General features: G+C 40.3%; 1 protein-coding gene across 1 annotated transcript in view; it reads right to left on the bottom strand.

The window, feature by feature from the left end:
* Window positions 1-947: 947 nt before the first annotated feature.
* Window positions 948-15515, bottom strand: part of tgfbr1b (transforming growth factor, beta receptor 1 b) — an 80121-nt gene continuing 65553 nt past the window's right edge. Inside the window, exons 7-9 of the mRNA XM_073029696.1 lie at window positions 13349-13473; window positions 12885-13015; window positions 948-4733 (exon numbers count right to left, since the gene is read on the bottom strand). Of these exons, the coding sequence (XP_072885797.1) occupies window positions 4608-4733; window positions 12885-13015; window positions 13349-13473 (382 nt within the window). The 3' untranslated portion in view covers window positions 948-4607. The remainder of the gene's footprint in view (window positions 4734-12884; window positions 13016-13348; window positions 13474-15515) is intronic.

Raw genomic sequence — 15515 nt, 5'->3', positions numbered from 1 at the left:
AGGAAAAGGGGAAGTACAACTAGATCTAGGTGTTCTTGTACATCAGTCAATGAAAGCAAGCATGCAGGTACAGCAGGCAGTGAAGAAAGCTAATGGCATGCTGGCCTTTATAACAAGAGCAATTGAGTATAGGAGTAGAGGTCCTTCTGCAGCTGTACAGGGCCCTGGTGAGACCCTACCTGGAGTATTGTGTGCAGTTTTGGTCTCCAAATTTGAGGAAGGACATTCTTGCTATTGAGGGAGTACAGTGTAGGTTCACAAGGTTAATTCCCGGAATGGTGGGACTGTCATACGTTGAAAGATTGGAGCGACTGGGATTGTATGCACTGGAATTTAGAAGGATGAGAGGGGATCTGATTGAAACATATAAGATTATTAAGCAATTGGACACGCTGGAGGCAGGAAGCATGTTCCCGCTGATGGGTGAGTCCAGAACTAGAGGCCACAGTTTAAGAATAAGGGGTAGGCCATTTAGAAGAGGTGCGGAAAAACTTTTTCACCCAGAGAGTGGTGGATATGTGGAATGCTCTGCCTCAGAAGGCAGTGGAGGCCAAGTCTCTGGATGCATTCAAGAGAGAGTTAGATAGAGCTCTTATAGATAGCGGGGTCAAGGGATATGGGGTGAGGGCAGGAACGGGGTACTGATTGTGTATGATCAGCCATGATCACAGTGAATGGTGGTGCTGGCTAGAAGGGCCGAATGGCTTACTCCTGCACCTACTGTCTATTAGATTGATCTTTGAGTAGGTTAAAAGGTTGGCACAACATTGTGGGCTGAAGGACCTGTATCATGCTGTGATGTTGAAAATGAATCATACAACTTAAACTCATGGCTTCTTAACTGGTTTCTCTTGTAGGCAGACAAGAGTGTCAGTGAAATATTGCAGGCCAGAATTGCCTTGTTACAAGCTTGAGTTCTGACAGGAAGGAGGAAACAGATCCATTAATCACTTATCTAGATGATAGAGTTTATTTTTAATCAGGTTTTGTCAGATGCATTGTACAATGCCAATACTTTCAGTAAGCCATTTAATTCAGTATCTAGCATTGCCCATCTCTGTTGTGCACATTGTACAAAATACCATGATTTGAAAAACCAGGGAGTTGTATTACATAATTTATGATAATAGAACTTTAGGAAGAAAGAAAAAAAAATGTTGAATGCAGCACATTTGCTGACTTCAGTATATTTCCTTTTTCCATACACACTAGCTGTAAAGCTGTACCTCCAATGGAAAAGAAACAATGCAAGGGCAGCGTGGATACTTCCTGGATCAGCAACTTTATACAAACAATACAAAGGAATACCTAGTATACAATAAGCCAGGCGCAATACATACACAAGACACTTCAGTACCATGGACAGATACAGGATTTTTAAATTAATACAGCATCCATATTTTATATAAATCAACTTGAGTTTGCAAACGTGCTGATTTACTGAACCTAATCAGTGTGATATGATATATTTATATATATTAAATATCTTTGTGCATATATATAAAATATCACAAACACAGTGAGGTAAATACAACTTGGTCATTCCGGAGGTATCTTTAATTTAATGGAAAACTACATAAAAAGGTTCAATTGCATGGTTTGAGTGTAGAATAAAGGGTAATACCAGATACACTGAAAGGCTACATGAAGAAACACAAGGCAAGTGGGACTGTCCTGGAGAGGGCAAGCCGTGGCACTCAATACAGGGGAAAAAAAATACACAATGCTCCATAATTTGACATTTAACATTACATATGTAGCAGTATCGCTTGCACTGAGAGTTGCCATGGGTAGATTTAGCATAGTAATAAACGAGCATATCCAATATGCACATTTAACATGCCACACAGATCACAGCAATTACTATGGTTTCAGAGGGAGGTGTGCATTTTGCTGCACACGTAAGCCAACCATACAAAACTTGTAATACGTTTAAGGATGTTTTCTGACCTATACATTAGACCTATGACAATGTACTCAGTGATTACTTACAACAGGAATGACTGATGAGAATTTTTTTTTAAAAACAAGCAACCACACATTTACCCAAGGGTTTAAGCAGCAGCTCTGCCACTTCAAGTTCCTCCATAGCTTGCAATAATAATACTGTTTCTCAGCCAGGGAACTAAATACTTTGAGATTAAGAACAAGAGAAAAGATCTGGATTTACTTGAACTAAATGTAACATTTTCTATATAATTTTGTCCACACTTTTCTTTTTACCAGGTTTGATATATGTTAATCATGATATAAAAAGCTGTAGCAATAAAACTCTTTTCTTACTGTGGGCTTTCTTATTTGAAAATATATAATATATGCAAGCTAAGTTAAAACTAAAAGTTACACTAACATATGGAGGTAATTTTAATGCAACCAGGTAATATTTGGTTAGTTGCGTATTTGCCAAATTCAAGGAACAATACTGCACAGTAGTGCTGTAATAAATACAAGTTGCTAAAGTCACTTCATCCTTGGGTTTAATTAGGATGTTGAATCTTTGTAGCTCTCTTCACAGGCTTGATAAAGCACTCAGTAATCAATAAATGCAGTGTATGAAGTGCATCTTAAAGTTGTGAGGGAGAGGGATTTTTTTGGACTGTCTTTTCCTCAAAAAGCTGTTAGCAGACTAAGTGCTCCAAGAGAAGTAAACAGTAGGCAGCCAGATAGCCTTGGATTTACACACAGTTTGAGAACTTATCGTGCAACATAATAAGGCCTGTGATGGCTTTCTTTTGTGCAAATAAAGAGGCAGATTCCAAGCCGGAAATTTTGTAGACGGTAACAGGGCAGGAAAGATACCCTTAAGCAACACCCACTGCTATTTCATTATGTGCCGCAAAAAAATAGCCTCAGAAATTAAAAGAATCATCTAATAAAGCCACAATGAAAGTATTCAAGCGCAAAAAAGATCTTCCCCTTTGTCCTCAACTCCCCCCCAAAACACAAATAAAATTCATTTCGGGGCTAAAAAATACAGAAACATTGCTAGGGTAGGAACTGAGCAGCATGTAAATCATAGGGGAAAATAATTTGCACGAATAAGTTGATTTAATTCAGATTTTGAACTGCTTTGCTTACTTGTTCCTGCAAAACATTGTCTTTTCAAAAGCCAAGATCTGGTATACTTCAGATAGAAAGTTCATTTAAGTAACTATAGTTACAGTTCTAAATTCATTAAAGCTAATGTGATTTTAATGGCACTGATAAGAAAGTAAAATGTTTTCACTTCAAAAAGATGGCATGATAAATTGCAAACATTTAATGCATTGAATAAGACTTGGTTGGGCCATTAGTGTTATAATGCAAAGAAAGAAAAATAGGCAAATATTTGTCAAGATAAATCTACATACTATCCCATGTACAATAACAATCAATTTGACTGCTACCATTTAGTGAGAAAATGCATTAGAATTTTATTTGGTAGAGAGGCATTTCTATTTTAAAAGTCTAAAATGGCAAAATAACCATTTCTTAGCAAAAACTAAGCAATCTTTGACTACCAGTTGAACCCCAACCCATCCCCATCTAACACTTTCTCCTCCCCACCACAACGTAACACCCCCACCCACCCCCAGAAAAAAAGGAAAGCCTCCATTATCAGGGGACCAAGCTTCAGAAGTGTAAGTACATTCCTTGCTGCTCCACCACAAACCTATGAGCAACAGCAGTGCACATTTCACTCCTGATGTTTATGAAGAGAGGGGTATGCATCCAGAGCACGCAATTAGGAATTGGCATTCGTAAGTTTAAAAACAAGAACTCCAAAGATGTAAGTGCAAAAATGTCCAGTTAAAACAAAGTTGAATTTATCAAATAAAACCTGCCAATTGAAGCCCCTCACCTAATTATCTCTAAACTTAGAAATTATCCGTGATTACGATAGTGTTTTCCTTTAAAATAGGTGTGGCTACCATTCATAGGCTTGAATTTGTGTATCTACTTCAATAACCCACAATTTACTAACAGCCTCATCTCCGCAAATAGCAACAGCTTTCAATTTTGTTCCCAGAAGAAAAATACAGGCCATTTCAACATGGTGAAGTAGCTCTTCAAACCAAATGTGATGTAGAATTCTTGACTCAAAGCTTTAGCAAACAAGGTGATGATAGATTGCAAGGCATCAACATTATGTTGAGTTTCTAAGCAGTGAAACTAGTACTCAACCCTTAGAGTACTTTTTTGTGTGTAATACTGTATCTTGCACAGAAATTTCATTCCTTTGCGGGACTAGCCCCATTACCAGTCTCTCCAAAATTTTTGGGGCAGTATTGGTAAAGGCCGAAGTGTTCCAGCTTTTCTACTATTAAGACCAATAATAAAACTTTGTCGTCAAGTTAAATGTTAATTAAAAAACCCTAAGCTACATAATATGTCAATGTCCTGGGAAGGTGGCGTTCAGTGCACAAAGTGGACCTCAGCCTGCACCCAGCACGTCCATTAGAGAGCTTTGTATGGTGGAAATTTCCTATGTGACTTAGAAAATGCGGTGCAGACAGAGTGATCCATCTTCTGCTCCCTCGATGAGGTAGAACAAGAATCCCTTCCAACAGAACTGCAATCCAATTGCAGTTAGCATCCTGTCAACTTGATCTCCGGACTGCCTGTGACTACATTTTTATGCCTTCCTGCTGGCTGAGCTGAGACAACGTTTTCTTGATCCGAAGAGCAGTTAATCTGGCTGCTCCATTGGCATACCAACATTCGCGCATGATTTTGGCCATTACGCGGAGAGCCTGCACCAAAAAGACATGACAGGATTAGATCAGATTATACTGTATGGTTGTAGATATAATAACAAGATCTCCAAGTTACAGACTAACTGCACATTGTGATTAAACAATGCAAATCTGATTTCACCCATTTCCCAAAATGGGAGTAGAATGCCTAAACAAAAAAAATTATTCATAAATTCAAATTCCATATGAAAAAAAACGAGACATTTTAGAAATCACAATCTTATATTGTGTTCTGCTCAACTTGGTCTCAAAGTGTTCCGTCTCCCTCACTCTCATTCCATTTTGTCCAACAGTGCCCCTTGCCAGAGCATGAATCTTCTGTTAGTTTCTCATACCCCATGCCAAGAGACCATCCAGTTCAATAATTTTCATCACTTTGACCTCAGCACCTCTTTCTGATTATCCATGACTGGTTACTAGTTGCCTCAGCACTTCTTTCTGGTTATCCATGACTGATTACTATTTACCTCAGCACCTCTTTCTGGTTATCCATGACTGATTACTATTTACCTCAGCACCTCTTTCTGGTTATCCATGACTGATTACTAGTTGCCTCAGCACCTCTTTCTGGTTATCCGTGACTGGTTACTAGTTGCCTCAGCACCTCTTTCTGGTTATCCGTGACTGGTTACTAGTCGCCTCAGCACCTCTTTCTGGTTATCCATGACTGGTTACTAGTTGCCTCAGCACCTCTTTCTGGTTATCCATGACTGATTACTAGTTGCCTCAGCACCTCTTTCAGATAACAACCAGCTCTCACCAAATCCCCACTTCCTTGGTGTAACATTAGCAACCCGGGTTCAATTCGCACTGTTGGGAATTTCCTCAAAGCTAACAGGCCACAATCACAGTGAAGTTGTTCTTGCACTGGTGTGGCCTGATTCTATTAGCTCAGGAGCTCCCAACCTGGGGTCCACAAACCCCTCAGTTAATGATAGGGGCCCAAAGCATAATAAAAGGTTGGGAACCCTTGTCCTAGATAGAGTGGACATGGAGAGGTTGTTTCCTATAGTGGCAGAGTCTAGGACTGTGTATCTGTGGAATTAATTGCCTCAGATGGCTGTGCAGGCCAAGTCATTGGGTATATTTAAAGCAGAGATTGATAGGTTCTTGATTAGTCAAGGCGTTAAAGGTTACGGGGAGAAGGTAGGAGAATGGGGTTGAGAGGGATAATAAATCAGCAATGATGGAGCAGACTTGATGGGCCAAATGGCCTCATTCCGCTCCTATGTCTTATCTCTTTAGTAATACCTTTAGTGAGTGTCTATTAAATCAACACTCTTGCAGTTCAGTGGCAATAATATGGCAACTCAAGAAACCTGGTCTTTCCTCAAACCGAGTGTTCTTAATAATTGTCACTTTTACCAAATGGTACAGATCTGTTCAAGAGAGGGAAAAAAAGGGACAGTTTCTGAGTTTGGGGAAAACTAGGCATACATCGACGAGGATTTTTAAAATCTTTTTAATCTTTGGCTTATCTGTCTAAAAGCAGAGAACTTTAATGTAAGAAGGTTGCCAAGTACCAAAGCCAAGATTGAGAATGAAGCTGCCTTGTTTTGAAACTAAAGCTTCAAGTCTGCTTGAAATGTGGTCCATAATTGATAGACTAGAAGCACAAAGTTTCTTCAGAACACAACTAAACCTGGGGAGAAAATCAATGCAAGGATCAGAAGCAAGTTCAAGCTATTAATTCTTACATTTGACAGGGATACTTTTAATTTTGGGTGACTGGTGGAGCAATTTCTCTACCAAAGGAGCTGCAAGGTGTTCCTTCTCTCTTCTAGCCTGCAAGTCACCGTTACACAAGGTGTAGTACCTGCTTAGCCCCCCACAATCAGGATCACGTGAAGCCATGGGAGAGGGTTATGGATGGTCATATGAGCAGCCAGTGCAGATCACAAGCCCTGGTTATGCAACCACCAACACCAGGTAGACAAACTCTGAAGAATATTGATAATGGCTGGGGTCACCCGTCTTGTAAAGACACTGTCCAGAAGGCGCCAATGACAAACCACTTCCGTAGAAACATTTGCCAAGAACAATAATGGTCTTGGAAAGACCACGATTGCCTATGTCATACAACTTAGCACGTAATGACGACAACTTTCTCTTGCCAAATATGAAACCAGGATGCCCTGATATTTATGACCTCAGAACCTGCTGTTGAGTGGTGCTTGAAAACAATTGTTTTTTTGTGGAAGTAAATGGGAGTGAGTTAAGGATTTTTCTTGAGACCTGTTACCAAGTGAAATTGTTTTAAACTGTACCTTTGCTTTGCTTCAGTGCAAAGTTCATAATCAAACTTCAAGAGACAGAAGTTTGGAGATGAAAGGAGGCTGCTAATATAGACTGTGGAAAGTGGATAAATTGGATGGCGTTCATTTGCATGTGACAAGCAAAGATATTCTTCACTGTAATGCTACAAATGCAGTTTTTCAAAACAGTTCAAAAAGTAAATTATCAAAGTACATGTACCCTGAGATTCATTTTCTTGCAGGCATTCACAACAGCACAATGAAATAGAAAAGAATTGATGAAAAACTACTCAAGAATCTAGACTATCAACCAATGTGCAAGACAAACTGGAAATACAAACTAAAATAATAAGTTAATAAATAGTACTAAGAACATGACTTGCCGAATCCTTGAAAGTGACTTCTTGGTTGTGGAATCAATTCAGTGTTGAGGTGAGTGAAGTTCACTGAACCAGACACTACCAAATTACAGTAATCTTTCTTTTTCAAATCATTTTTGAAGTAATCTCTGAAGTGAAGCTTGCATTTTTTGGATAACTTCTTAGCTAGGGCCCAAAGAAGAGAAAGCTGACTATACTGTTATGCGCAACACACACAGAATACTGGAGGAGCTCAGCAGGTCAGGCAGCGTCTATGGAAATGAATAAACAGTTGATTTTTCGGGCCAAGACACTCCATCAAAACTGGTGCATTTAAAGTGGAAGTTGATAGGTTCTTCATTAGTCTGGGTGTGAAAGGTTATAGGGAGAAGGCAGGAGAATTGAGTTGAGAGGGAAATGGACTAGCTATGATGAATTGATGGAGCAGATTAATTCTGCTCCTGTCTTATTGACAACCAAGGGACAATTTTCACATTTGGACAATTATATCAGGCCCAGGGTAACTTGAGATGTCTGTAAGCATCTCTGGATCAGAGTTATATAACTAGTGTTAATAGTAGAATTTATGTTGTTATGAATGTACCACAGCTCTGAGGGGCCGAAGGGTGCGGGACCAGCTCCCTCCTTCCGGAGAATCGCAAGATCGCTATTAATTCGGGTCTTGGACCCAGGAAATGAGAGACAATGCAACAGATTTGACCACTGTTCTTAGAGACACCTGTGTGAATTGCAACTCTATAGTACGTGCCAGCTATCAGGGACATGGACACCCTCAGGCAATGTGGGGTGGGGATTGTATCACCCTACCTTGATTGACATTTACAAATCTGCCAGACATGATAAAAAGGAGACTGCAGGAGGCAGTACCCCAGCAACGCACCAGAAGGAGAGACCATCGCTCATCGCTCCCGTGAGGACGGGAAGCTGTTCGGGAGCCATGTGTGATTCGGTTCCCCTAGTTTGGGGAACGAGTGGCTGATAACCCTGAAAAAGACTTCGAAATGACAACGGGGAACCCACGTTCCCGATTCAACGAGTTGAGTCCAAAAGGCTGGCAAGTTTATTTTCTCTCTCCAACACGTGAGACCCCAGCGGTCCCAAAAAGGCTAAAAGCCTGTATGAATTTCCGAGACTTTGATATTTCCATAGGACAATAGTTTTACCCCTAGACAAACGATACAGCTACTTCTTTTTGTTGATTATTACTATACCCGCGCTTTAGATTGAGTATTGACGACGTATATTATCTGAATGTTTGTATTAACCTTACTTTTGTGCCCCTTTATAAATAAAAACGTTTAAAAATAGTACCATCAGATTTCAGCGGACCTCTCTATCTTTGCTGGTAAGTGACCCAGTTACGGGGTTCGTAACAATGTGGACTAGGAGTGGTGATGGGTGAAGTTGTTCTTCCCCTTTATTTGCTGTAGTACCCGCAGGAGTATTAATTACATGGTGCACTTGAAGGATTCCAGGTAAATTCCTGGGTCAGTTTTTGTGAAAAGGAGGTCCTGTTTCCAAGTAAAGGCCCTAAACTATCTAATAGAATCAAAATAATTTCCAGAATCTGCAGATTTTCTCTTGGCTTGTATCAGAACTGAGAACAAGTGTTTTGTGCATGTTCTGAATTCCCCAACTACAAAGCTAATTGCAACTTCAACGAATTGTTTAGAAAATAAATGTAGGTTGACAGAGCTCTGGAGGGTGGAGACTACACTGTATATAGCAGATCCAGTAAGCAAATCCACTTCAGCAAATCTGACTATGTTTAATCTTGAGAACTAACACATGGCAAGTAAAATCCATGTTGCATTAGAAGTCAGGTTAATCATCTCCCCTTGATGTTACCATCACAGTCTCCTTTAACATCTTTACATTGGTAAAGATGAACTGGCCTAGCTGGAGACAATGGTGCCTAACGGCGATTCCTTTGCTTGCATCTTTGGAAATAGCTCCATTTCTATCTTTAATATCTCTATATTTCCCTTTCGAGATTCTTTTGAAGACCCTGACCTGGAGTTACATGCTAACTTCTGTCCTTTGCAGGAATGGAACCCACTCTCAGGGTCTCACGAGCAATAGACTCATTCCACCAAGATATAACACTGAGCGGCATAGGAAGTCATTCCTACCTGTGGCCATCAAACTTTACAACTCCTCCCTCGGAGTGTCAGACACCCTGAGCCAATAGGCTGGTCCTGGACTTATTTCCACTTGGCATGATTAATTTACTATTAATTATTTATGGTTTTATATTGCTATATTTCTTCACTATTCTTGGTGCGGCTGTAATGAAACCCAGTTCCCCTCGGGATCAATAAAATATGTATGTCTGTCTGTCTGTAAACCAAACTGATTGCCAATTGGCTTCTATGACAACAGGGGAGAGACCTGCAGACTTCACACACTTTAGCAATGCTTCTGCACTCAGTGACTCCACCATAACAGAGACGAAGGATGTGATGCCTTCTCTTACTAAAGGACGAGATTGAAGATTCAAAAACTTTGTCATTCTAACCGTACATCAGCTCTGCAGGGCAGAATGAGACAGCGTTTCCCAGGAGCAGTGCAATCATAACATAACAAACGCAACACTAAATAATAAACATAACAATAAATAGTAAAAACACAACAGCCACATGTCAGTTAAAAACAAGTTATAAGTGTCCAGTGCAAGTTAAAAGTCTCCAAAGCAGAGTCAGGTAGAGCAGCTATTTAGCAGTCTGACTGCCTGTGGGAGGAAGCTGTTTAGTAACCTTGTGGTTTTAGTTTTGATCCTCCTGTAACGTTTACCTGATGGCAGAAGAACAAACAGTTCATGGAGAGGGTGTGAGGGGTCTTTAATGATGTACCGTGTCTTCTGGAGGCATCGACTCTTAAAGAGGTCTTGGACAGAAGGTAGGGAGACCCCAATAACTTTCTCTGCTCCCCTAACCACCCTCTGCAAGGCTTTTTTGTCAGCAGCACTGCAGCTGGAGTACCAGGCTGTGATGCAAAAGGTCAGCACACTCTCAACCACTCCTCTGTAGAATGTAGTTAAGATGTTAGTGGGGAGTGATGCTTGTTTAAGCTTCCTCAAAAAGTGCAATCTCTGCTGGGCTCGTTTCACAATCGCACTGGTGTTCCTGGACAAGGTGAAATTGTCCGAGATCTGCACCCCAAGGAACTTGATGTTTTCCACTCTCTCCACTGTGGAGCCGCTGATGCTGAGGGGTGTGTGCTCAGGCTGAGACCGGCTGAAATCGACGATTATCTCCTTGGTTTTGGTGACATTAAGCATCAAGTTGTTGTCACTGCACCAGCTCTCTAGGTGTTTGACCTCCTCCCTGTACATTGTTTCATCATTTTTGCTGATGAGCCCCACCACTGTGGTATCATCAGCAAATTTAATGATCAGGTTCTCCTTGAATCTGGCTGCAGTCATGTGTTAGCAGTGTAAACAGCAATGGGCTAAGCACACAGTGCTTATGTGAGAGAAATACAGTTAATGGGATTATCTATCTTACTTATAGTATGCTGATCGCTACTTGTTAGCACCTTATTCTGAAGGGAACACCTATTACCTTCTGTAGGTCTCCACATGCTTGAAGGATTGATCAAATGCCCAGTGGTGACAGCAAAATGGGCATGCCAGACCACAAGGTTACAGACAGAGTGCATGGTACTGCTGCTTGCTGTTAGCCATAGAATGCATAGGATCCAGATGTAGGAACTCCCAAATCTTCTCCAAATTTATCTGATTTACTATGAATGTACACGATGGGCACCATCAAATGTGAAGGACAGAATTTTGCCTCTACAACGGTCAATGGGAGAGGTCCATGGCATAAAAAAAATGTTGGGAACCCCCGCCCTACAAGAAGCATCACTTTTTACTGCTATTACTGTTCTGGATGGGTACCACGACAACCAGTAAATACACAAAAGATAACCAAGCACGTCCTCTTTTCTTTGCATCACCTACAGACCATCGCTGCCCTAAATGCCAACAGTTTAACGATCTCTGGTGGTGTTCAGCGCTTCCTTCATCATGTCAGGCACTGTCAGTCATGCAAGTTCCAGGGGGTGGAGACTCAGGAATACCGTCTCACTCAGATGTAGGATCTTTCATTGCTGTTTTCGTAACAGTTTTGTTTTATCCTGCTTTGCTCAGGGTTGTTAGCCCTGAGTTGAACCCCTGAAACATGGAGATTCCTTTGCATTAGTTCTCTGAACTGCTGTAATTGAATTTGAAAGCCTGTCCAAGATTATTAATCCCAGCCTTTGCATAACCACCTTGGAGCTACACTTCACCGTTTACCTAGAAGATATAATATTACAGCACAGTTCAGGCCCTTCAGCCCAATGCTGTGCCAAATTTTTAACCTATTCAATCTAACCCTTTCCTTGCATTCATGAGCCAAGTGTCTCTTAAACATCCCTAACGTATCTGCCTCTACCAACACCCTAGGGTGCTCTAGGGGCTTTCCTCACAAACATTCTTTATCCCTGCAATTAACAATCAATATTTCAACCATTTGGAAAATAGCTAGTAGGGAAGGCCATAACACCTTTGTGGAACTAGAATAGAAGGCAGACACATCTTTCTTCCTGCTAATGCTGTCTTAACATTAGAGTAAAAACAAACTGCTTCAGTGCAGCATCAATGGCAAAATCCATGAACTACACTTCTGAACACCGATGATCTTTCGTTCAAATTTTTTTTATACATAAAATTTTTATTGAATTTTCAAATAGATTACAGAAGGAAAAAAAAGTTATATAAAATCAACCCTCCCCCCCCTCCCCTTAACCCCTCCCCCCTCACATATCCCTATAGAAAGAGAAAAAAAAGAGAAGAAAAGAGAAAGAAAGAAAGAATGCCTGGATATCAGAAGATCCCCACATGCTCCATGGAGTTCATAATAGCTTTAGTATATATATACTAAATATTGGTTCAAATTTCTGTGCACAAATCCACAAATTAAAGATTGAGAATAATACTAAAGCAAAACACACAAAAAGCTGAGGTCAACAGGTCAGGCAGCATCAACAGAGAGGAACAGTAGTCGACATTTTGGACTGAGACCCCTCTTTAGTAGAATAATACCTTTTCAGACTAACAACAAACAGCTACTGTTGACTTGAGAGAGAAAAAAAATTTAGATATGAACTCCAATTGTACAAACTTAAAGCACAAAAGAGGGATACAGGAGTAAGGCCGATAAAGAATGGCATCAAATTAGTAGAAGGATGGGACAAGGGATTGGAAGATGTTGAATCCTTGTGGATTCAGTTAAGAAACTGCAAGGGTAAAAGGACCCCGATGGCTGTTATATACAGGCCTCCTAACAGTAGCTAGGATGTGGACCATGGATTAAAACAGAAAATAGAAAAGGTGTGTCAAAATGGGAACGTTATGACAGTCATTTAACTGAAGCTAGTTAAGATCTTTTATCAATGGAATGTTCTAACCACATAACCATTATGATGGATCTTAAACATAAATAATCTATATTTACAAGTTGGGTTACCTCACAACTTTGCCATCGGTTAGGAATGTTTGGCCGTAGTTTCTGCTCACACACCACTTTCCTCATTTCCTCAATCGACGGGTCTGATGGTACTAGGTCATAGTAAGGTAGCTGATAGTCTTCATGAATACCTGAAACATGGTCACATGGAACTTCAAGACCTGTGTTTGCAGTTCACAATTCAGAAATACATGAAAATAAAAGAAAAACTAGAATATCACAGGTATTAAGAGACTAATCAAGAATCTGGTAATTATTTTGCCAAACTTATAATCACTTGTACACCAGAAAAGTGGCAAGTCAGTAAGCTTCCCACGACATAACTCAAAGTGGTCATCAAGGTGAAAAAATGTAAATAGCTGTTTCAGCAACCAGTCAAAATTGGACATGCAGAGAATCAGAATAAAACAAAATCTCTACCCTAAATGCCAGGACAAGTTGGACATATGAAGTGCATTACTTACCACCAACTGAACATCTTCGTGCTATTTCCCAAAATACTAAGCCCATGGCATAGATATCTGCTCTTTTAAACGACTCAAAATGTTTCATGTTTATGGAATCATCGAGAACTTCTGGAGCCATGTATCTGGTGGAAAAGAGGATGCAATGCTATAAAGCTCTCAATCCAAACCAGCATTTCAAATAAAGCTAAGCTGCTGATTTTCACTCTACATATGATGCAGCTGCTCTAGAGTTGCTGATAGATGCTTGAGAAGATAATAAGGAAGGAACAGAGCCCCTCAGGTTTCCCCAACATTGAAATGTTCCCATAACCAAAAGACTCATTTTCAAGGACTTTTCATCTCATGTTCTCCATATTTATTGCTTATTTATTATTTATGTTTTTGCACAATTTTGTTGTCTTTTGCACATTTGGGGGAACTTCTTCACTCAGAGGATGGTGCAAGTGTTGAACAAGCTGCCAGCAAGAGCGCTGGATGAAAGTTTGACTTCAATATGTTAGAGAAATTTGGACATGGATGGGAGGGGTACTATTACAGATTGTCAGGTTTGATGTAGTGGCCATCATTGAATTATGGCTGAAGGATGGTTGAAGTTGGGAGCTGAACGTCCAAGGTTACACATTGTATCAGAGGGATAGGAAGGTAGCAGAGGGGGTGGTGTGGCTCTGCTGATAAAGAATGGTATCAAATTAGTAGAAAGATGTGACAAGGGATTGGAAGATGTTGAATCCTTGTGGATTCAGTTAAGAAACTGCAAGGATAAAAGGACCCTGATGGCTGTTATATACAGGCCTCCTAACAGTAGCTAGGATGTGGACCACGGATTACAACAGAAAATAGAAAAGGTGTGTCAAAATGGGAACGTTATGACAGTCATGGGAGATTTCAACATGCACATCAATTGGGAAAATGAGGTTAGTAATGGATCTTAAGAAAGTGAATTTGTTGAATGCTTATGGGATGACTGTTTAGAGCATTCAGCCTACTAGGGGATCAGCTATACTGCACTGGGTGTTATGTAAAGAACCAGGGGTGATTAGGAAGCTTAAGGTAAAAGAACGCTTAGGAGGCAATGATCACAATATAACTGAGTTCAATTTGAAATTTGATAGGGAGAAAGTAAAGTCTGGCACAGCAGTATTTCAGAGGAGTAAAGGAAACTACAGAGGCATGAGAGAGGAGTTGACCAAAGTAAATTGGAAGGAGATGTCAGCAGGGACATAGCAATGGCATGAGTTTTGGGGCAAAATGAGTAAGGTGCAGGACAGATGTATTCCAAAAGCAAAGAAATACTCAAATGGCAAAATAGTACAACAAGGCTGACAAGGGATGTCAAAGTTAATATAAAAGCAAAAGAGAAAGCATACAAAGCAAAAATTAGTGGAAAGACAGAGAATTTGGAAGCTTTTAAAAACCTGCAGAGAGCAACTAAACAAGTCATTAGGAGGGAAAAGATGAAATATAAAAGCAAGCTAGCAAGCAATATTAAAGTGGATAGTAAAAGCTTCTCCAAGTATGTAAAAAATAAGAGATGAGAGTGGATATAGGACTGCTAGAAAATGAGGCCAAATAAATAATAACGGGGGACAAGGAGATGGTTGATGAACTAAATGAGTATTTTGCACCAGTCTTCACTGTGGAAGACACTAGCCAGATGTTGAAGGTTATGAGGGAAGAGAAATGAGTGCAGTTATTGTTACAAGGGAGAAGGTGCTCAAAAAAGCTGAAAGACTTAAGGGTACATAAATCACCCGGACCAGATGAACTGCACCCTAGGGTTCGGAAAGAGGTAGTGGTAGAGATTGTGGAAGCTTTAGGAATGATCTTTCAAAAATCATTGGACTTTGGCATGGTGCCAGAGGACTGGAAAATTACAAACGTCACTCCATTCTTTAAGAATGGAAGAAAACAGCAGAAAATAAATTATAGACCTGTTAGCCTGACCTCAGTGGTTTGGAAGATGTTGCAGTCAATTATTAAGGATGACAGTATGGAGTACTTGGTGACATAGGACAAGATAGGACAAAGTCAGCATGGTCTTGCCTAACAAACTTGCTGGAATTCTTTGAGGAGACTCTAGGATGATAACAGGGATGCAGTGAATGTATATTTGGGCTTTCGTAGGGCCTCTGACAAGGTGCCACACATGAGGCAATTTACCAAG

The sequence above is a fragment of the Hemitrygon akajei genome, chromosome 1 (assembly GCF_048418815.1).
Source record: "Hemitrygon akajei chromosome 1, sHemAka1.3, whole genome shotgun sequence".
Classification (NCBI taxonomy): Eukaryota; Metazoa; Chordata; class Chondrichthyes; order Myliobatiformes; family Dasyatidae; genus Hemitrygon; species Hemitrygon akajei.
The sequence above is the reverse complement of the archived record's forward strand: the minus strand, read 5'-3'. Positions and strand labels throughout refer to the sequence as shown.